Source organism: Bidens hawaiensis, unplaced genomic scaffold (genome assembly GCF_021521415.1).
Source record: "Bidens hawaiensis isolate Kalapana, Puna unplaced genomic scaffold, B.hawaiensis_p1.1 tig00035957_1, whole genome shotgun sequence".
NCBI classification, from domain to species: domain Eukaryota; kingdom Viridiplantae; phylum Streptophyta; class Magnoliopsida; order Asterales; family Asteraceae; genus Bidens; species Bidens hawaiensis.
The window spans coordinates 33,578-57,985 of NW_027496270.1; the positions used below are offsets into that span (position 1 = coordinate 33,578).

General features: G+C 38.3%; 1 protein-coding gene and 1 non-coding gene across 2 annotated transcripts; one reads left to right on the top strand and one right to left on the bottom strand.

Moving 5' to 3' along the window:
* Positions 1 to 14,447: 14,447 nt before the first annotated feature.
* On the top strand, positions 14,448 to 14,551 carry LOC143588046 (U6 spliceosomal RNA). Its single transcript, XR_013145017.1, has one exon. It is a non-coding gene; the product is annotated as a U6 spliceosomal RNA (small nuclear RNA).
* A 5,266-nt stretch (positions 14,552 to 19,817) lies between these two features.
* LOC143588033 (ubiquinol oxidase 2, mitochondrial-like) lies at positions 19,818 to 22,434 on the bottom strand. The gene is made up of 4 exons (XM_077069154.1): positions 22,168 to 22,434; positions 21,976 to 22,104; positions 19,956 to 20,444; positions 19,818 to 19,877 (listed from the first exon to the last, which is right to left on the bottom strand). The coding sequence occupies exons 1-4, from the start codon at positions 22,432 to 22,434 to the stop codon at positions 19,818 to 19,820; spliced, it is 945 nt and encodes a 314-aa protein (XP_076925269.1).
* Positions 22,435 to 24,408: the final 1,974 nt, after the last annotated feature.

Here is a 24,408-nt window from a genome sequence, read left to right on the forward strand (position 1 = left end):
TACATCAAAAGCGACGGAAGTTTGCTCCTGAGAGAAACGCTATCATACAAGAAGAGGTGCAGAAGCTGCTCAAAACCAAGATAATAAGAGAAGTCCAATATCCTAGATGGTTGGCCAATCTAGTTGTTGTCCAAAAGAAAAATGAAAAATGGAGAGTGTATGTGGACTTCACAGACCTGTATAAGGCCTGTTCAAAAGACCCATTCCCACTCCCGCACATAGACTCAATGGTGGATGCAACTGCTAGCCACGAGCTGCTAACATTCATGGACGCATCCTCAGGATTTCAACAGATTCAAATGGAGCCTTCAGATCAAGAAGACACGGCCTTCATGACTCCCACAGGTATATACTGTTATACTGCAATGCCTTTTGGACTTAAAAATGTAGGTGCAACATACCAAAGGCTCGTCAACATGATGTTCAAAGACCAACTGGGGGGCACAATGGAAGTCTACATAGATGACATGGTGGTAAAGTCGAAGAAGGCTGAGGATCATCTCAAAGAATTGGCAACAGCATTTGATATCCTTGATGAATACAACATGAAATTGAATCCAACCAAGTGTCACTTTGGGGTCAAAGTAGGAAAATTCCTGGGATACATGGTCACCAAAAGAGGAATAGAAGCAAGCCCAGAGCAAATCGAGGCTATCCTGGATATCAAATCACCAAGAAATGTCAAAGATGTCCAAAGATTAACCGGAAGAATAGCTGCTCTCAACAGATTCATCTCAAGATCTTCAGAGAAGTGTAAAGACTTCTATGATATCCTAAGGAAGAATCAAAAGTTCGAATGGGGAGAGAAGCAAGAAAAGGCATTGGTATCCCTGAAGGAATACTTATCCTCAGCGCCACTCCTGATGAAGCCGGTTGATGGTGAGCCATTATCCCTGTACCTAGCCGTTTCCGGGAGTGCAATCAGTGCTGTCTTGGTCAAAGATCATAAAGGTCAACAACATCCGATATATTATATAAGTAAAAGTCTACTAGATGCTGAATCCAGGTATTCTTATCTTGAAAAATTAATTTTAGCACTTATAATGGCTTCTACTAAACTTAGACATTACTTTGAAACACATGCTATACACGTAAACACTAACTATCCTATCAAGGCAGTTTTGAGAAAAGCAGAGATGTCAGGTAGGATGACAAAGTGGGTTGTAAAACTTAGCGCATATAATATCTTGTATGAGCCAAGGACAGCCATCAAGTCTCAAGCACTTGACGACTTTGTGGCTGATTTTAGCCAGGATATAATTGAAGAAGTTGAGCAATTGGAGGTCAAGGAAAGTTGGACCCTACATACTGACGGTGCCTCCAACATAAGAGGAACAGGTCTAGGTATCCTGCTAAAATCGCCACAGGGGGACATTATACCTCTATCTATATCTTGTGAATTTCAGGCTACTAATAATGAGGCTGAATATGAGGCCTTAATAGCTGGTTTGCAATTAGCTAAGGATATGAAGGTCAGGTATATTCAAGTTTACGTTGATTCTTTGTTATTAGCTAACCATTTCAATGGCTCTTATGCAGCGAATGTAGAAAACTTAGCGAAATATTTAGAAATAGTTAAGCAATTAGCTATGTATTTCGAGACATTTGACATAGTGCAGGTACCAAGAGAAGAGAACACTGAAGCAGATGCCTTAGCAAACTTGGCATCAGCTCTCAAGATACCAGGAGATGTCAAGATACCTATCGTGCATATCTTGACTCCAGCAACAAAGGAGAACCTCGAAGTCTTAGAGACTTCGAATTCTAAGGATAACCCAGCGTCTTGGACTAATCCCATAATATGGTATCTTCAGGATAACGAGATCCTAGAAGAGGAAAATCCCAGAGCTTTCCGAATGAAGGTAACCCAATACATTATCTTAAATAATGTTTTGTATAGAAAATCACTTCCAGGTCCATACCTGAGATGCTTGGAATATCAAGAAGCACAAGAAGTTCTCAAAGACATACATGAAGGCGATTCTGGAAACCACACTGGGGGCAGAGCCTTAGCATCCAAGATACAAAGGACAGACTACTTCTGGCCAACAATGAAGAGAGATGCAATGGATTTCTCCAAGAGGTGTGATGCTTGCCAAAGACATAGCAACATATTACATCAACCAGCTGAACCATTATATCCTATCATCTCCCCATGGCCATTAATGAAGTGGGGAATGGATATTGTGGCAAAGCTGCCCAAGGCTCCTGGTGGAAAAGTCTTTTTGCTAGCCATGACGGATTACTTCTCCAAGTGAATTGAAGCAGAGGCATGTGTTCAATTAAAAGAAAAGGATGTGATCTCATTCATCAAACGCAACATCTTAACAAGATTCGGTATCCCAGCAGAGATTTTTTGTGACAATGGATCACAATTCATCCGAAAAAGAACAACCAACTTCTGTGAAAGTTGGGGAATCAAGATGGTGACCTCAACTCCAGTACATCCTCAAGCTAATGGTCAAGCAAAATCCAGTAACAAGATCATATCAACAATCTGAAGAAGAAATTGGGGTCCAAGAAGGGTAAATGGGCTGAGGAACTACCATTTGTTCTTTGGGCCGACAAGACCACTTCAAAAAACGCAACGGGACAGACACCTTTCTCCTTGGTGTTTGGGGCCGAATCTGTTATCCCTACCGAGATGGTGATCCCTACAGCAAGAACCAGCATCCAGGATACTGAGTCCAACAACCAAAGTCTTACCGAAGACTTGGATACCATCGATGAACTCAGAGATCTTGCCAGGATCAGAATTGCAGCATACCAACAAAGAATATCCAAGTCTTACAACAAGAATATCAGGGTTCGAAGGTTCCAAGTAGGAGATATGGTATTAAGAAAGGCATTCCAGAATACCACTAACCCAGCATATGGAAAGCTAGCTCCAAAGTGGGAAGACCCTTACTTAATCGATTCAGAAGCAGGTAAAGGGGCCTACAGGTTAATCACTATGGAAGGTATTCCTATACCAAGAGCCTGGAACGCTACCCACCTCAAGGCGTATTTCTATTAGTATACTTAACTGGTATGTTGGTATCCTCAAGAGGAAGGTATGTTTCCTTATCTATTCTTACATTTTTAACTCTATTATTTCTAAATCAAGTTTACTGACTTAAGCATCGGAGGGGTGTTAGCCAGGCTAACACCCACCCCTCATCAAGAGCTTAGTGTTTTGCAGTTATCCTAAGGATATGTTATCTCGACAACAGTCAGAGGCTGATCACCTCCCAAACGAATATGATATCCATGATATCCCTCAAGGTTTAAAGGTCTTCACCTTTCCAACGAACGCCAGGGGCGCACGAATATGATATCTCGGATATCTCAAATGGTTTAAAGTTCTTCACCTTTCTAACGACGCTTGGAGCGCACGATGATTCGGGTATAGTTCGAGGCGGGCTGACCAGACCAGCTGACAATCCGTCTGTTATTGGCTATATACCGAATCCTTAAGATAAGTAGCAGACGTGTCAGACAAACGGTTTATAACATTTTCATGTTATCTAAGGTTTATAACACTTTCGTGTTATCTAAAGTTTTGCCATAATCATGCCCATACGTTTGGGACTTTCCCCAGTCTTATCCCAAGTTTAGACATTTCATGTCTCTAAAGTAAAGGCCTAGTCGCTAGCGAAAAGGCTTTATCGCCAGTTAATGGGCTTTTTCGCCAGAATTATCTAACTTTGTTTCGACAGATTGCTGAGAAGATTACTAAGTTGATTTTAGCTTAACAACATCCCAGAAGCTTGACACTTAAAAAAGTCAACAATTGGGGACATCACATGTAAGCCTATCAGATTTATAATAATCTCTATAAAGGTACTCTTTACACTTAGTTTTATTACACAATTCATATTTCAAGGTATGATCTTTTGGTTTGATTGTGATAACTCACTCAAGATATAAGGATATATTATCCCAAAGATATCTTATACCTAAAAAATCTCAAATACATGTTTTCTAAAATTATATAATCTTTGAGATATTTTATATATATTATCCTCAAGGTGTTTTATTAAAAGTCCTAAAGATAGATTTTCTGGAGATATAATTTTTAAATATACAAGAAATATATCCTCAGGATACTTTATCTTCAAGATATCTAATCTCAAAAAGATGAAAACGTTTCATAAACATATTCTAATCAAAACTTATTCAGATAAATTATCTAAAAATGGCATACGTGCAGAACACAATGATTAAACCAAAAGATTGTGTCATTTCTAACGTTAAGTGCAGATAAACAAAAAGACAATGCCTAGGCTTCATCTTCAACAAGTGGAAGATCCCTCCACCAGGCATCATCATACAGTTATGGTCATGAAGACATAGGCTTCGTCTTGAAACTCAAGATCCTCCACCTATGTCTCCCTATTGTCAGATATCCTAAAGCTTACTTGTTCAAGACAGGAAAATAAAAATTGTTCGAACAACCATCACAACCTAACATCAAACCATAGACAAACACATAAAAAATTGGGCTCAAGCCTTGTCTTTACCACTATCATCGTCCAATCGTACTTCACCACCGACCGCCTTCACCACGACCTCCACAGCCTCCTCTATAGACTTCTCCGCCCACTAGGACCGACATCCTCCACATTCTCGCCATTAAGCTCGGCCAGGACTCTCTCCCAAGCAGCCACATCCCAGAAAGGGGTCTCCAACCCTGCATCCTTAGCCTCCTTAGCCATCTTAAGTCGGGACTGAAAGATGGAGATAGCAGCCGACTTCTTCGCTCCATCAGTGACCTCCTAGATCTGCGCAAGACGATCTGCTTCTTGGTGAACTAACTCCTTCTTGGCCAGCGAAAGTTTTTGCTTCAATTCATCGATCTCTTTCGTCTTTTTATCAAGAAGGCCGGTCTTGACATTCACGATCTTCAGCATCTCAGCAATTCAAGTGTTGGCCTCAAGGAGTTCATGATGGAGATCGTTGAATTTGGAAGATAACAATCCTATCCCCTGAAACCGAAATAACGTCAGCATAAATTATCTACGGGATACAGGGATAAAATACAAAGACATACTTGATTAAACTCAAGGTCACCTGTCGGAGAAGAATCGGAGGTCTCCTGAGTCCTCTTATTTGAAGCTTTGACACGACTGCCCTCAGGCTTAGACTGACGAACGGGAGCGGCTTCTCTTTTCCTAGTGCTGCGTGTAGAGACCATGCTGTCAATATCATCCAAAGCAAAGACTGAGGCAGATTTACCTACAAGTGTACAGGTTAGTATCTCTAAATCCTAAAAATATTTATACTAACAATTCAACGTTCCTTACCAGACATAACGGAGCCGGCTGAAGGCGATGGCTCTTGAAGGCTTGGCTGAAAATAAAACGTCCTTTCCTCCTCGTCGATGAGAAAGAAAGAGTCAAGTTTGGCCTCAGTCTCTTTGGTGGGAGGGGCAATCTCGAAGAACGTCAGGGCTGCAAAAAATAAAACAAAGAATGTCAGATGTAAACAGGTCAGCATAAGACTTCAAAATAAGGTATCCTGCTTTTAGAGATCCAGAGATAAGGAAGATTATCAAAATTAGGGGGAGAGTCTCTCTTCACGAAGAAGAATTGTCTCTTCCACTGGTCGTTATTCTGAGTATTTTTCAAAACCAATGGGGAACGACCAGATTTGATTTTGAGAAGATATCTTGAAGATCCATGACTGCGAAGATCGTACACAGATGCAAACTCAGAAAGGGTGAAATCAAGAGCATGATCAGCAATCAATCTCTCCAGAACGAACAAGGTCCTTCAAACCATCGGCATGGTTTGGGCATAACTAAGACCCGTTCTAGAAAAGAACTCTGTTGTAAAGGCAGGAAATGGATACGAAAAGCCAATTTTAAGCAGCAGAAACGGAAAACAAATCCAAGTTTTCGAGACATGGTCAGAAGAAAGGGCGGTGTCGAAATGTCTAAAAATTGTTCGAAGAGGAAAGCATCCTCGAGACCGCAAGTTGGCGATGTCTGCATCACCAAAAATGCATATCTCACTCGCTAGACTAGCGAGAAGGTTTTGCGATACGAAATCTTCGACACCAGACTTATGAAGCTTAGGACTCATGATCTCACAAAGATACAGGAGATAGAAAAGAGAGAAGTTACCTAGATGAAAAGAGAAGATGAGATAAATATTAATCATCTGGCTAGTTATAAGGATTACCTAGGGTTTGGCGAGTAGTCAAAACGGCTGACGCGTGTATTAAGTATCCACCGCACAAGATTTGAAATTCAAAAATTTTACAGCTGTAAGGCATATCTACAATTGTTAAAATTTGGGGACAATTGTTAGGGCACGGATTTCCGGTATCCTCAGGAAACATTATTCAGAGCAAATTCAGGATGCGGTATCGTCAAAGGTAACAGGTATCCTAATTACATTTTATATGTAACACAATTTTTGCTTCTTTCTATGTTTACCAGGTCAAAGATTGTTATCGTAATCTCCCAAAGACTCGCACTTTCAGTTAATAAAGCATGCCATTCAGGTGTGATCTGGTTTTTAGCAGCACCCTTGTACTTGAGAATACCTTTGCCTTCCACTGTTGTGTAACAATAAGATTTCGGGGCTAAAAAGTAGCCCTATTTGATCCTGTCTTCTAGCTTAAACATACCTAAGACCGAAGAAGATATCAATCCATCTGGGAGCGGCTGTCCTAGCACAACCGAGTCAGTATCAGTGTAGTAACAGTCCTCCCTTGAGATGTAAGGGTACATATAGATCCTAGCACAGGCTGTGATAGCAGCAGCTAGTTGTACAGCACCGTTCTTCGGTGGGTTCCATGCTTCAGAGGTGGAGCCTGTGTTGACATGATAGGCAACTATGAACTTCTCCTCGTTAAGCGGTTCACCGAAGATAAACGAATCCTTCCTGATCAATCTTCTGTATCGATCATGATCACAGATCTCGGCTGTAGTGCTTGTTGGGTTAATACCAAATCTACCGTATAGTGAGTTCATCAGGGTCTTGTACACATAGGATAAAGCTTCATTACCAGCTTTCTTAGCTTCTAACCTACTTGAAAATAGTGAGCTAACAAACTCCTTGAAAGGGCTTTCCCTTTCCTCATAGATGTAGCCTGAGAGTGGGAGCACGGTGTAGCCAAGATCTCTTGCATACTTTAATTCTTCGCTATAGTAAACACCTAGAAATTCACCTGTTGGAAAGACCAGTGTCTCGTTCTTTTCCCGATAGGGAAGAAAGGGTTATTGATTGTCTTCGGACAGACCACATAAGCCTCAATAAAGCCACACAAACTATCTAAATCCTTGTCTTTTAGATCTCCATACCAGACCGGTTCACCACCTGGCATTTGGTATTCCTTCATTATAAAAGGATAGAGTGAGTTAACGTCATAATAGTAAAGGTTTTAAGAAAGGAAACGTGCTGATTGAAGGGCTAACAGCTAATTGAAATAATTCCGTAGTTTCCTTAAATATAGGAAATATTGTTAGCTTTACTTTTTTGTATAAATAGAGCTCAAAACCGGATCATAACACACACTCTAGACACACGAGACTTACTAGTACTCGCATTCTCTGTAATCACGATCAAGTTGGAGCTCCACCATTGTAATCAGCTTTGTTATTAATAAACCGGTGGTGATAGTTTTCACCGCCCGGGGTTTTTTGCTTGTTATCCTAAGGATAACGGGTTTTTTCCTCGCAACAAATCCTTGTGTTCAAGCACATTTACGTTCATTTCATATAAGCATCAAGTCCCAATTACTAATTTGGTTACAAAATTACCATTGTCATTTTTTGACCAAAAGAAATGTTATGATGGTTAGTAGGATATCTTAAAGGTGTGTTAATGTATGTATAATCCTTTTAGTTTAATTTTCTATCTCATGTATGTTATATCCAACATTACAATAATTAATAGTTTTTAATTATATAAATCATCATCTGAATAGTTTTTCATAAAATCATATTATACAAATTGTCCATACTTTATATTCACTAACAATTATCTTACTCCCCCTGGTCCCTGTGTGTTTAATTAACATTTTTTATATTTCCACCAGTCACGTCCACGGGTCAATAACCTTGAATACAATAAACAAACAAAGGATATTAGTCTCCAAAAAAAAATCTAAAAAATCAAATTCTTCAAAAATTAAAACATATCAATGAAAACATATTATTCATTTATTAGTCAATAAATGCTAATCATAATTTGAATTTAAGGATGAAAATAATTTAATGAAGTCATCAATTACTTTAATTGATAAAATGAAGAGGAAACTTGTGGACGTGTTTAACGTTGATGATGAATCTACCATATCAGCAATTAAGTGTAAAACATCAAATGTGGAAGAGAAGACAAATGTGTTTAGTGGTGTCGATGAAGTTGATGACAAAATGATATATGGTATTAAACTTGAACTCCTAAGTTGGAGAAGGTTTCAAAAAGAATGGTTATGATTACCATTTATCGATTGATAAATAAAGACAATGATGCGTTTTTTATAGTTATGTTTTAAGATTTGGAGACTTTTACTCATGGTATAAAATGTTTATGATACGGATTCGTACAAGCGTAAGTTAGAAATCCTAGCTAGATAATCCTTCCCCGTAATCGACAACGAGAGAAGCCGGCGATTAAGGTTCCAATCGGCCGAAAAAAATGAACAAAATTCTTTAAACTTCAAAAAATCTGAATTGCATTCCAGCCGATCAAAAGATTAAATAACAAAAGTCCAAAATACTAGAAAACAAGATAAACCACATGTTCAAATTTTAAACAAACAAAAATAAAAATAAACAAGATAAATAAAATGCATGCATCGGCTGGATCCAAGTCTTGGGCCGGCCCAACATCCTTTAGCCACTTTCTTCCTCTCCAACACTATCTCGGGCCTCCTCGCTTTCGGGCTTTATGTTGTGGGACGGATCCGTATCATCCTCCCCCTCTAAAAAACGACTCGCCTGCGAGTCGTCCACAACGTCTCCCTCAAAAGGCGTCAGATCGGCTACATTAAAGGTTGCGGAGACGTTGTAAAAAACGACATCCTTGCTCTCGGGTTTAACTTGCCATGCCTGCCGGGAGGAAATCTATCTTTTCGCAGAAATATCCACACCAAGTCGCCCTCTTGAAAAACTTTTTTTCTTTCGGCGCTTGTTCGCTTTTTGTTGATATTGTAAATTATGAGCCACAATTTGACCGCGCACCTGTTCATGTATTGCATTGATTTGTTTTGCTTGGTCTTCCCCCTCGGCACTAAAGTGTTCCACTTCAAGTTGGGCCACAAGGTCCAAAGGTGTAAAAGGTTGTCTCCCATAGACGATGAAAAACGGACTTCGACCCGTCGAACTGTTATTTGACCGATTGTAAGCAAACTCCGCCAGAGGGAGGACTAAGTCCCACTGTTTCGGGTGATCACCGACCAAACTCCTTAAAAGATTTCCCAAACTTCTATTTGTGACTTCAGTTTGGCCATCCGTCTGAGGGTGATGTGAACTGCTAAATTGTAATTTTGCCCAGAGACGTTTCCACAAAGTTCTAAATGGCTTACAAATTTGACGTCTCTATCTGACGTGATTGATTTAGGCACGCCATGCAAACGAACAACTTCCGCAAAATACAAACGTGCCACCTGTGAGGCGTCATAAGTCTTAACACACGGTATAAAATGAGCCATTTTGGAAAAACGGTCAACCACCACCATAATGGAGTCCTTTTTCCGTTGGGTAAGCGGTAAACCCAAAACGAAATCAAGACTAATATCTTCCCACGGGCGCTTTGGAACCGGTAACAGAGTGTATAGCCCCTGGTTGTTATGTCTCGCTTTTGCGAGATGACAAATCCGGCATCGTTTGACTACTGTGGCAACATCCTTAGTTAGCTTTGGCCAAAAATATCGTTCTTTTACAAGCGCGATAGTTTTATCTCTTCCAAAATGGCCGGCTAGAAAACCCTGGTGATATTCCAATATAATCGATTCCCGAAAAGACGAGTTCGGGACACATAACCGCGCCCCTTTGTACAAAAAATCACCCCTGCGCAAAAATTTGTTTTGTGGGCCGGAGGCTGTGGACTTCCACAAGGCTGCGAAGTCGGGGTCCGATGGGTATAAGCCATGGAATGAATCAAACTCGTGTACATCTACCACGACCGTTACGAGTAAAGCAGGGCGTCGGCTAAGAGCGTCCGCTACCGAATTAGCAGTGCCTGCTTTGTGGCGAATTACGAAGTTGAAATCCTGAAGCGTTTCAACCCATTTGGCATGTCTTGGATTTAACTTCGCTTGTCCCTGAATGAACTTAAGAGCCTGATGATCAGAAAATAAGACAAACTCGTTAGGCAATAAGTAATGACGCCAATATTCTAAGCTTCTCACGATGGCGTAGAATTCCTTGTCATAGGTGCTATAACGCCGACGGGTGTCACTAAACTTTTCGCTAAAAAAGCGATTGGTAGGTTGTTTTGTGATAAAACTCCCCCAATACCAAGGCCCGAAGCATCACATTCCACTTGAAAAACCGTGTCAAAATCTGGGATTGCAAGAACCGGCGCTTGAGTAACAGCGGATTTAAGGGTTTCAAAAGCGGATTGGGCCGCCGGTGTCCATATAAACTTTGAGCTCTTCAAACACTCGGTGATGGGAGCGACAATGGAGCTAAAATCCCGTATGAACCTTCGATAAAATGAAGCGAGCCCGTGAAAACTCCTAATGTCATGTAGTGACTTAGGAGCGGGCCACGTGGTGATTGCGTTAACCTTAGAATCGTCCATCCGTAAGCCATCCCCCGAAATAAAGAAGCCCAAAAAAATCACCTCCGGTTGTAAGAACTGGCACTTCTCTTTGTTCGCGAAAAGTTTTTGTACCCGCAAAACATAAAAAATGGACCTTAGGTGTTGTAAATGTTGAGGAATATCTGCACTATAAACGAGAATGTCATCAAATAAACCACTACACACGTCCCGATAAAAGGTTTGAAGATGTGGTTCATAAGGCGCATGAACGTGCTAGGGGCATTCGACAATCCAAAAGGCATCACCATCCATTCGTAAAGGCCGTCACGTGTTTTGAAAGCCATTTTCCATTCATCGCCTTCACGCATCCGAATCTGATGGTACCCGCTACGTAAGTCAATCTTTGTAAAAACCCGTGCTCCGTGTAAATGGTCAAGTAAGTCATCAAATCTCGGAATTGGGAACCGATATTTGATTGTGATTTTATTAACTGCCTGACTGTCAATGCACATACGAAACGTCCCATTTGGCTTAGGGACTAGTAAGGCGGGTACCGCACATGGGCTCATACTCTCGCGAATTAGCCCTTTCTCTAACAGCTCTTGTACTTGACGGTTTAGTTCGTTAAATTCAGTTGGGTTCATACAGTATGCGGGTTTATTAGGGATGCTCGCACCTGGAACAAAGTCGATACAATGTTGGATGTCCCGAATGAGTGGAAGCCCCGGTGGGATCTCGGGTGAAAAAACATCCATGTATTCGGTGAGTAACGGTTGGACCTGTGGCGGGATTGTTGTCTCGGTCGGGTTTGGCTCGGTCAAAAAAAGTCCGAGAACAAGCTGGGGGCCCTCGACCTTTAGCAACGTGGTGAAAACGGACTTCGAAACTAGGGAGGAGGGGCCGGATTCCTTGCGCGGGTCACAAGGTGCTAACGTGATATGGACTCCATCCTTTTTGAAAGAATAGGTATTACGAAATCCGTCGTGTTTAGCCCAACGATCATATTGCCATGGCCTGTTGAGTAAAACGTGGCACGCATCCATTGGCAAAACTTCACACCAAACCTCGTCGGCGTATTTGTCACCGATCGAAAACTGGAAGAGACAATGGTGAGTGACCTTTAAAATAGTACCTTTTTTTAGCCATGTGAGTTGGTAAGGCTCGGGATGGTCGTGGACTTGTAAACCCGATTTATCCACCATAGTGGACGAGACAATGTTTTCGCAACTCCCGCCATCGATAATAATCGTACAAACTTTGCCCTTGGCAGTACACTTAGTTCGGAAAATGGTGTTCCGAAGCCATGAGGTGTCATCGGAGGAATCGGGTAGGGTGGTGTTGAGAACACGTTGGATGACCAAGGCCTCTCCGGTTTCGGGTAACACAAGGTGAGACGGGTCAGGCGAATCATCCTCGGGTTCAGAGTCGTAAACTGGTTTCGGGTCGTCGACAAGGGTAACCACCTGCTTGTTCGGGCAATCGCGTTTCAAATGTCCAAGTCCATGACATTTGTAACATCGCTGAGGTTGGGTGGATTGGGCGGGTTGGGCCGCGGGTGTAACAGTGGGCGGTGGGTTCTGGTTCACGGGTTTAGTGGGCTCTGTTTTGGTTGGAGGTTGTTGGGCTGGATAGGTGCGAATGGGTGGGAAACGGTTAGTGGGCTTAGGTTTATTGGTGAGTTGCTTTTCTACCCGATGGGCCAACAAACAAACATCCGAAAAAGTCCAATATTGTTGGAGGCATACGATGTCGGCAATATCGGATCTAAGGGCTCCCAAAAATCTCGCGATTACCTGTTCTTCCTTTTCTTCTATCCCGCACCGTAAACGAGCTTGGTCAAACGCGGCAATAAATTCCTCCACCGTTAAAGAACCCTGTTTCAGATTATGGTAATCTAAAAAGGCTTCTTGTTTGTGGTTAACGGGTAGGAATTTAGCTCGTAAAAGGCGTCGCATTTTTTTCCAAGTGTCAACCTTTCGTTTTCCCTCCCGCTGACGTTGTTTCTGTAAGTTTTCCCACCACAACGAGGCATATTTTCTAAAACGTATAGCAACAACTTTTACCTTTTGGGTTTCCGGAATGTCGCGTAGATCAAAAACACGATCGACTGTTTGAAGCCAATCAATGAAATCGTCCACGTGTAATCTTCCTTCGAATTCTGGGATCTCGGTTCGCAAACCAATAGCACACAACGGGTCAGTAGGGTTGCGGATCGATGAGTGCTGGTGACGCGGTGGACGGGCAAAAACATTGTGAAAGTCATCGTGGTGATTGAGATCGTCGCGGTCATCCTCGTCCCAAACAACCGAGTCGGTGACCGTGCGTTCGTGATCTCTGCGTGAACGTTTTTGTTGAAGATAATCATTCTCGAACTCGAGATCACGAATCCGATCTTGCAAACGTTGGAGCTCGATGTCTCGCGGATCACGTTGATCATGACCACTGCCTCCGGCGGCGAATCTGTAGCCCTGCCTACGATCTCTCCGTGCATCTGACATCCTGGCAACCTGAAGCTGCTGATACCACTTGATATGGATTCGTACAAGCGTAAGTTAGGAATCCTAGCTAGATAATCCTTCCCCGTAATCGACAACGAGAGAAGCCGGCGATTAAGGTTCCAATCGGCCGAAAAAAATGAACAAAATTCTTTAAACTTCAAAAAATCTGAATTGCATTCCAGCCGATCAAAAGATTAAATAACAAAAGTCCAAAATACTAGGAAACAAGATAAACCACATGTTCAAATTTTAAACAAACAAAAATAAAAATAAACAAGATAAATAAAATGCATGCATCGGCTGGATCCAAGTCTTGGGCCGGCCCGACATCCTTTAGCCACTTTCTTCCTCTCCAACACTATCTCGGGCCTCCTCGCTATCGGGCTTTATGTTGTGGGACGGATCCATATCAGTTTAACTTTTCATTAATCTCATTTATCTTTGTTAGTTTTCGTATACTTTTGTATTTGAATTAAATTAAGTTATGATATCTTTTAATGCATGTAAAATTATTATCTATATATAAATACGGCATTTGCATTTCATTAAATTTATATGATTTTACATATATATTACGTTTTATATATGTTTCATCCGTGTGTAACACGGGTACTATCCTAGTAATATAATATGATGCAATATAATATTACAATAAAATATGATGAAGCACGATACAATATGATACAATACGATGCTTCCCATAAATTTCAATAGAAAATAATTAAAATATTTTCTGGATGAGTCATCTACTTAATGGTTTTATTTTTGTTATTTTGTGTTCATTTAAGTATGTTCATTTATATATGTTTATGTTTGTTTGTGTTCTTTTACGACTTGAGCTGATTCTTAGGTCGACGGCCAGTTTGAAACATGGCGTGCAAAGACTGTAGAAAAGGATTATGTTTATTTTCTAGTCTTATACATTTGAGTTAAAGTTTAAATCAGAATTGAAGAATAAAACTACTTAAAATTAATACAAAGTATACATAAATATGATATAGTGGTGGCTAAAGGCAATAAGTTTTGTATCAATTTAAGGTAACTATAATTATATCAATCGTTTTTAGTAGGAATATAAGAAGAAAAGAAAGTAAAACAGTGTAGTGCCAACACATGCTTTGAAACAAACCTGTTCATTTGATTAAAAGAGTGAAGAATTAAGTTCATATGAAAAGATGCTGTTCGTCCCACATCGGCCGAGAGATTAGATAAGGGCCACTTGAAGTAGCTGAGGTGGGGACAAATTGTTGTCCTCTTTGGGGACGTCCAATAAAGTTGGAATGATACAAAGAAAATTAGCATGGCCCCTACGCAAGAACAACACGCACAAATTGAGAAATGGTCCAAATTTTTTTTTTTTCGTTTCTTTGCTAAAACTCTAACTGTGTTTTCGACATTGTTGTTACCGACCTCCATTTTTATTCATCGCACAGTTCATCGACTTCACTTTATGTATCAAAATCTGAATATTCGAAATGCATATTTAATATGTACGTGCTTCCGTATTGCCAAATCTCACAGTTTTGATATTTCATTGTCCTGCAAACTTTTGTTCCTCTTTTGCTAACTTAATTTTGGGCATTTACATAACTTTTAGTCTGCAAATTATAGTGATGTTAAATTTGTGAAATCGAAGCTGTTATAGAGTTTGTGAGGTTTTCTTTTGGACTTGGTCAATACTAAGCTATATTAATTTGAAATCATGATGTTTTCTTACTAGAACTATTTCACAATGTCTTGATGAAAACAAATAACATACTATCAGTTTCAGGTTTTTACAATTTTAATTAATTATCTTCTCATTATTTGCAACTAGGATTCAACTTGGATGAAATGCTAGTGAAGCTTTGAGGATGTATGCATCAAATTTTCAATCTTTGAAAACTGTTTTCAATTTGTGTAGCCCATTTTTCTGGAATTTGAGGAGGCTTAATCAAGTAATCTGCATGCTATAATGATACCAAATTTTCTTAATAGGATATAAGATGATTAATTAATTAGTATGATACATACATACATAATTCACAAAATAAATCATATAACATAAGTTAATTGGTCGGTTCAGATCACGCGATCAGTTCCAAGTTTCATAATGTCATCCAAACTGGTGTACTACCGAAGCTGCGTGTATCATAAACCGGCAGAACATCCAATTGGCTTCGATTTAGACGTTTTAGCATGTTTGAAACATGGATGTAATCGAACTGATGAGAATAACAGGTCCACTCATTTAATTTATGAGAGCTCGAATTTGGTTTGTTTAGTATTTATTAAGAATTTAAAAAACTTTTTTATATATATTATTCATAGCTTTATATGTATTGGGGCGTCTTGTTTTTCACGGCCCTCGTTGAGATTTCGAGTGCATAAAACGATAATAAAACATGGGTTTCACCCAAATTTACTTGTCACTACGCCCTTTTTTCCAGTTTTGTTTTTTGTTTTTTTTACCCAATTAAACATAAATAGACTAAACTAGGTTCCTTTTAAGTTATTTAGGCCCAATTTTACTTGTTATTGGGTCTTTATTTTTTGGGCTCAATCCAACATAAACATGCTAAACTAGGCCATTTTTCAGTTTAAAATTTTTAAAATTTTGTGCGTCGGACCAAAACCGTGCCCTAAACGGTTGCCGGAGTCTGGGGCGGCCTTGCTCATTTTTTTTTAGAAAATTTATGTTACACACCTAAGAATTGAATATATTAAGTTATGAGATTTTTGGTTATTTCTTTTCATCAAAAGTATGTTGCCTTTGTTCGTGTACGGCTAATTAGGACCCTTAGTATGATTCTAAGGCTGCTGAAAATTTACCTTATAATTTGGGGTGTTATTATCTCTAGGAATGAAAGTGTAGGGTCATTTATGTCAATATATCAAACATTGGAGTTGTTATCATGCTAGGTTTGTTGATAGGAAAATCAGTTTCATGTTAACCTAGTGATGAATTGTATAAATATACGTTTAACCCGGTTAGAGCATTCATTATAGGCACACCATGTTAAACTTGGCGTGGATATAGAGGACAAAGCGAATGATGTAGCTTTCTATATCCCTCGATTAAGGGATTAGAACTTATAATAGATAGAGAAAATACACTTAGGTACATCAAGAATAAACAAATGCAACGAAAGTACAAAACATATAAACTTATGTACATAACATCCCCTTCAAGCGAAAGTGTGGCGGTCCAAGTTGTAACTTGTGATGAAAGAACTCGAATTGGGAGCGAGGAAGACTTTTGGTGAAGATATCCGCCACTTGATGATTGGTTGGAATTAACTTGGTTTTAAGCTTTCCTGATGTGACAAGTTCCCTTATAAAATTATAATCCAAGTCAATAAGTTTAGCTCGTTTGTGAGCCACCAGATTCTGAGTTAGGAAAAGAGCACTTTGGTTGTCGCACAGAATTTGGTTGCTACACAGAATGGTGGGACGACCTGGTGGTAAGGCATGCAGCTCACGTAGTAAATGAGTGATCCACATGACTTCAGTTGTTGTGTTAACTATGGCACGATATTCATACTCACAATTGGATCCGGAAACGGTAGGTTGCTTTTTAGCACTCCAAGAAATGAGACCACCAAGGAAGATAGAGTATCCATATGTAGAATGAAGAGTCTCATGACAACCGACTCGGTCAACATTCGAATAACCTAAGATGGACGTATGAGATGGTTTGGTGAAATGTAGCAAAAGGGTTAAGCTGCAATATATCAAAAAATGTGTTTCACTTGTTGTAAGTGAATTGTTGTATTAGTAGGAGCTTTGTAATAGTTAAATATTGAAGCGCCCTACGAATGACCGATAGTACATGGTATCCTCTCTTGGTTCACCAAGAGTCGTAAAGGACTCATTGGTGGGCTATAGGTGTGTGAACTGTTTTGGAGTCCAAAAGGTCAGCCCTTTAAAGAATGTCGGTGGCGAATTTAGTTTGACTAAGAAATAAGCCATGTTGGTTGCCAGTAAATTCCAGGCCTAAGAAATAATTTTGATCTCCAAGACAGGCAAGGCCGGTGATCCTTGTACATGCACACAGAGGGAAGGTCGGCGAACCTTGTTCGTGTGAGCATCTTGGTTTAAAAAAGCGCGCTCAAGACGAGTTGAGGCGAGAAGCGATCCAAGGCGAGTACCTCAACGCTTTTGCCTACCCGAGTCGAGGCCAGTTCAAAAGGCGAACGCTTTTTGTGATTTTATGCAAGGCGAAAAAACGAGGAGACAAAGGCTTTATGTACAAAAAGCAACCAGTTAGCTCATTTTCAATTTAACCTTTATAATTAGCCATTTCTAGACTTTTCACATTTGGCAATAAACTTTAGAAAGTTGAAACACTTTTGAGTATTGTTTTTTTGGAAACACTTCCTAGTAATTTGGTACTCGATAACTTGTTTTTATTCTACTTTGATATTTTGGGCGAGTAATGTGATACTCGAAAATTGTTTTACACTACTTTTGGAATTTTAGGATATATATATATATGTTGATGTGTTAGACGTTTAATATATATTATAATGTGGTTTATGTATAATATGTGGCTTATAAATAATTAAATATTTTTTAAAATACGATCGCCTCGTGTTCAAAAAGAGGTTCGCCTCGGCTGAGGACCTATTCGCTTTTGTTCGCCTCACGCTTTTTTAATTCAAGGTCATACCACTATCTCAAAGAATAGAGAGACTGCTTCCAGGGAGACCCTCGGCTCCAAAATTCTAGAGTCAAACGAAGCATATCAAATCTCGCTTCCATTTCATTCGAGAACGTGTTGAAGTTCTCGCGACGAATTAGGTTTAAGGAGATGCACGAACACAATTACGATTTAGATTTGGGCTAATTACGTTAATTGCCATTTGCTCTCTTGTTTCAGCATTGTTCAACATAATCTTCTTGAATTTGGTTAGTTGGTTGAAAGTGATTAGTGTTATAGTCATGCTTGGTTTGAAAGTTGTGAAAATTGCTTAGCATATAGTACAAAAACTGATAAGAGAGTATTTGCCTGTATTCCTACTTATTTGAGTAATGCTTGTGTTTTAGTTTCTTTTAAGACCAATGTAATTCTGTTATGTATTTACTAATAACGCATTTTGATTGTTCTTTTTTTTTAAAGAATGTTGTATTTTATGATTTTATTGTACGATAAGACAACACATCAAATATTAGTTACACCCAAAAAAAAAAATTTCCCCAGTCTGCATTCAAAGGGGGTTTGAACCTTTTGAAGAATTACTATATCGAGTGTTATGCAAATACTGTCAAACCAAATGATTGTAAATTATTCCTAATGATAAAACTTAATGTCACGGCTAAATCTTATCTACTCAAGTTCTTTGGTTTTAAAGGTTACCTCTACGTCTCGCTAATGTCAAAGTTACATGAGGCCTAAAGGGGACAAGTTATCGATCATACACATGAAGAACATGATATAATCGGACATGTCCTATACTTAGTGAGGCTGGAGCATCCGGTCAATTACGTCGGCCTGGCCCGGCCCAAATGCTTTGTTTTTTATAAATAAGATTGTCTTTGATTAACTAATAAGATTGTTTAGTTAGTTTTGGTTGAATTTAAATTTATAAATAAGATTGTTAAATATTTTGTTTAGTTAGTTTTTGGTTGAATTTAAATAATAATTGTTCTTGGAACCTATGGTTCAAATATGGTCTTTGATTAACTAATCATTCTTGAGCCATTTCATGATTATTAGTGTGGATTCGGTATCACTTAAGTTGACAGAGAAATTCATCGGTTCACTGCTTAGTAGATTGATCAACCATCATCCTCATGAAGAACATCTAATCAATCATGTCATATACTTAACTCACTTGAGAGATGAATCTATCAGTTCACATGTTTAGTAAACTGATCGGCTAAGGAGGTCCGGTTCATGGATTATAGTTCCAGATCATTGAGGTTTGGTTCATGACTCGGGTTATTGTCCAGAATCCAGACCTACATTGTTTCAGTTCAAGCATCCTCATTCCATACTCATCCTACATCAATGTTATATGATCCTTAAAATCCAGTAACCACCAGTATCAAACATCCATCTCTAACACCAAAGATTATGCTCATTGTAATCAATCATAAACCCCCGATCTTAACAAGAATCAACCCACTGATCATGATGCATCATGCCATATAAAAGAAGCTATATATGTTGCAACACTCACAAAATCAATCATATCCTTTACGTTCAAACTGTGCATATGCTGCAGCATATCATGCCATGTAAAAGAAGTTAAGTATGGTGCAGCAGTTGTAATTTCACCTTCCTTTTCTTAGTAACAAGCAGTTGTCTAAATCAAAACTCGACACAGGTTTATACACTCAAATCATTAGAAAGCTTCCAGTCGATCTCCTTCAAAACCGAAACCAGTCTTGAAAGATGAATCTCATGGAAACAGAGGCAGGTACAACAACACCCTGCCAATCCAAAACACATCAACACCATTAATAAAGGAATAAACACACATACTGGTTCACACATCTTTAAAAGTTGTAACAAAGTTGTAATCAGCACATAAACCAATACAAAACCATCATAAAAAATACACAAGGTAATCATAGAGCAATCACTTTTACCACAGACAAAATCCAAACTTTATTACTGATCCAGGTAGAAGTTTCAGTGATATCCAATTGGAGCAGGAGAATCCTTAAGCTCGAGTCCTTGGTAATGTATGTCCTGCAACATAATCAATTCAAATATCAGAAAATAATACATCAATATATCAAAATTAGGACCAACAGTTGTAATAATTACCGAAGCAAAGTGATTCACATCGCGATGATGAGCCTCATCCGCTCTCACAACCATCACAACATCACGAAGCGTTGAATCAGCAGGAAGGCGCCAATAGTCAATAGCAATGGCTGGTGCCTTCACATTCTCTATATTCCCTTTGTCAAGCTCCTTCAAGAACTCGGTGTACGAGTGGATCGCTTCTTCCTCAAGGTACCCGGTGATCCGGTGAGCTAGTTTAGGTGAAGCAAGGTATGCAAGAAAGTAGGCATTGAAGAAGATTCCTTGAACAGTGAATACAAGCGCGCGTTCGTACCATTTCGGCTTAGCAACCTCCATGAATGTCATCAAGTGCATTCTTTCATTCTCAGCTTCTTCTAAAAGAGCTTTGATCCATCCACCACTGTGTTCAAAACGCCTGAGTGATTTGCAGTGAAGCAGCATCCCTCCCACCATTCCAGGAACTGCAGCCACTGTTTCAAGCATCATTGCTCGACAACCATATCGCCTCTGTTATAATCAAATGGAGTTTCAGCATCATGAATATTAGAGGTAAATATGAGCCAAGCCGCTCGAGAGCTACTCGAGATCAGACCAATAAAAAGCTTAAAACAAGTTGAGCCTTACAAGCCTGATCCAAACGCTAGCCTCAAATAAAGCCCTTTTACTAATCATGCCTAACTACTCGAGATCAAGTCTTGCGTATTTTTAAGTTCTAACTATTTTGGGCGTCTACATTTTTACTTCACATTGCGCATCCGTGCTCAAACCTAGGGTTGTTCACGAGTCGAGCCCGAGTCGCACCAGGGTGGTTCGAGCTCGGGCTCGAAATTAAACGAGGTAACTTAGTTAGGCTCTAGCTCGATTTTGAAGTTAAACGAGCTTAAGATCAAGCCAACGAGCCGAGCCAAGGTCGATTTTGGCTCGGTTACAAAAATGATCCAAATCAGCTCAGGATGTTTTAAATTAACTTTTTATAGCTAGTTTTATTCGAGTTTTTATCGAGCGAGCCACGAGCCCGAGCTTCGAGCTTTTTGAACAACCCTACTCAAACCAAACTTTGGCTCGTTTAAGGCAAAGGCATTGTACACGAGCCCAAGCCAAGCTTAGGCCTGCTTAAAGTTTTCCTCAACATATATCAAAAAACATTTAAAAATGTATATAACTTAAATAATAAATAATATACAATCCGAGCCTAACTTCAAAAACATATGATCCATTTAAAAATGTATATAAATTAAATAATAATAATAATAATAATAATAATAATAATAAATAACATATGATCTGAGCCTAACTTCAGAAACAACAAAAACATTTAAAAATGTATATGAATTAAATAATCTACCTATATATATTAAAGCAAAACAATTTTTCCATTTGTTATTCAATTAGACCCTCCACATAGGCTCTAAGTGTACAACTTTCCATTTTTACAATTTTTCCTTCATGAATGATAAAATGAAAAATATGTTGTTCGTGGGAATCGAACTCAATACCTTACTTTTAAAATGTCTATGTCTTACCAACTCAAATAGGATTATCGATGTTAGTCTTCTCTTTTTCTTAATTGATATAAATTCACAACCTTCCATTTTATTACTTTTAAAATGCAAATATAAATTATTCTTGCTAATCTATGTATTTTAATAAATTATTTATATCTTATGAATCCATAAGATATGTTAATATGTATATTATTAAATTTAACTTTTCTATTTTACTTTTTAATAACCCGTGTATCACACGGGCTCTATCCTAGTAAATAATATACGATCAGAGCCTAATTTCAAAAGCAAAAAACATTTTAAAAAGTATATAAATTAAATAATTAATAATATATGATCCAAGCCTAACATCAAAAACAACTCACGAGCCAAACTCGATCTCCCATAAGTCAAAACAAGCCGACCTCGAGCTACCATAAGTCAAAACAAGCCGACATGGAGCCTAGTCGAGCTCATACTTGGCTCGTTTTCACCTCTAATGAATATATAACCCTACTTATCCGATAGAATTCAATCGGTTCAAATTATTAGACCTGAAAGAAGATATCAGTAGGCAATCGGAGCGATTTAACCGTCCAGTAAGCGAACTTGTCCAGCAACGTCTTCGGCACATGATGCTTCTTCAAGTCAATCGACAGATCCGCTTGATACGTCTCCCACGGCTACAACCAATCAATCAATCAACATCATATCAAAAACCACAACCCTAAATAACATCATCTTACCTTAAAGCAATTCCACTTCCACTCCGTACCGTCTTCCTTCGTAACCTTAGCCGGCTGCACTCCCCAGTAACTCACCACCTCCTTCCGCTTCGGATCACCACCGCCGGCCACCGTCTCTTCTTTATCTTTCTCTCCCAACGTCATTGTACTCGCACTGCGAGAACCGATTACCGAATACGACTTGATCCACCATGCGGCCACTGCCTTCTCAGATCCGATTGAGAATACACGTGGAGTACGCACTGTTCGGACAACGGCGCCCATCATCTTCGTTGATAATAATATTATTAATATGAATTAATTAGTTCCAAAATTGGAAATTAAAGCAAGTGATGATTTGGTGTGAATTAATGTATTGTTTTCTTGGAGAAGAAGGGTTTAGGGGGTTTTATATTATCATGCAAAAAGTATGGCGGTGGAGCGATACGACAGTGTTTGGTGTAGTTTTGATGGAATTTACACACATTTTTTTATGCGTATACTAACTATTGAACCTGTGTATTACACGGAATTTATCAAATAATAAAAATAAACAAAGTCCGTTATTTGAAAGAAATTAACAAAATTAAAGTTAAAAAAAATATATAGTATAAACAAACAATAAGAAGTACAGCATCTCAAATTTACAAATTCGAAAAAAATCTCTTTATATGCAACATTTACTAAGAGATCACCCATGGATAGCTATAATGAATGTAATAAGAGATTATATAATTAGAATGGAAATTATAACTTATTTGTCAAAATTGTTTTGCCCCGTGAATAGCAAGGATAAATAAGATGCAATATTAGATAATTAGAAAGGAAATTATAACTCATTTGTCAAAATTATTTTGACCCATGGATAGACAGGATCAATGAGATAAGATATTAGAGAATTATAAGGAAATTATAACCCATTTGTCAAAATGGTTTTGCTCCATAACACATAGATAGCTAGGATGAATGAGAAGAGATATTAGGTCAAGAATGAATGTGAGATTGTCACATCATCCTCATTATTTTCTTTTATTAGTATAGTTAGATTAGATCAGATTGTTGCAAACACAATTGCAGTTATTATTATGTTATTTAAAAACACTTTTAGTTATTCTTTTAGCAATAGTATTATGGAGTTGCGCCGGGTATTGTACAAATCGATTTTTAGTTGCGAGTATGTGATGCGAAAAAAGTAAAAAGTGTGGTGGCAATTTGGTAATTACACCTATAATGTAATTACAATATAACATAAAAACCAAATGAAGTAATTTTATTATGCAATAGTAATTATACTTAGTGTGATAAAATTACACTACAGTTTTACAAATAGTTTAATGCTTTATATTATAGTGTAATTTTATTATTCTATTTTGTTTTTGTGATATAATGTAATATTTAGAATAATTACCAAATGCCATTGCATGTTTTCTTTCTTTGTTTGTCGCACTTTGCAGCTTAAAATAGACTTGTGTATAATCCATATCCTAGGATTATGTCATGTGATAAAAGAAAAAAACATTTAAATAAAAAGATGTAATTACAATAAATTGTTAGAAGTGGAAAAAGGTTTCTTAAAAATAAATAATAAAGAAAATCATAATATTCTGGAAAGAATTTGAAGTTGGCAAGGAAGTAAGGAAGCCAGAACGGAAACATCATGAGTGATTATAGTACTTTAATAAATGAGAGGAAAGATGGCCTACGAAACCTTTTCTTGGGCTCCAAGTTTGTCAGTTGTGGGTTAAATATTGCCAACGAGGCAACGACTTGCACCCAATACTTTGAAATATCTTTGAACGTGTCTCATAAATAACACCGTCTTAAGGATTTGTTATTATATAAAAAAAATTAGCTTTTGAATTCGTGTATTACACAAGATTTATCAAATTATAAAAATAAATAAGATCCGTTATTTCAATTGTAATTCTCAAAATACTTATGATTTATGAATTAATTTAATATAATTTAATATATACTTAAAGGAAAAACAAACGAGTAAAATTACTAAAATAACATAGTTTTGGAACCCTCGGGTGTAGATTTGCAAGAAATTTAAAAAATGTGCTAAACACGTAGTTTGTCAAACTTTAGGTATGAAGACATTATGTTATAAAATCCACACTATGTTATAACCTGTTTAACAAAATAATTTTGACCCATAACTCATGAATAGTTAAAATGAATGAGATGAGATATTAGAAATTAGAAGAAATATAGGCTTGACACTTAAGCTTCAACATTTTATTTTATTAGTATTGTAAG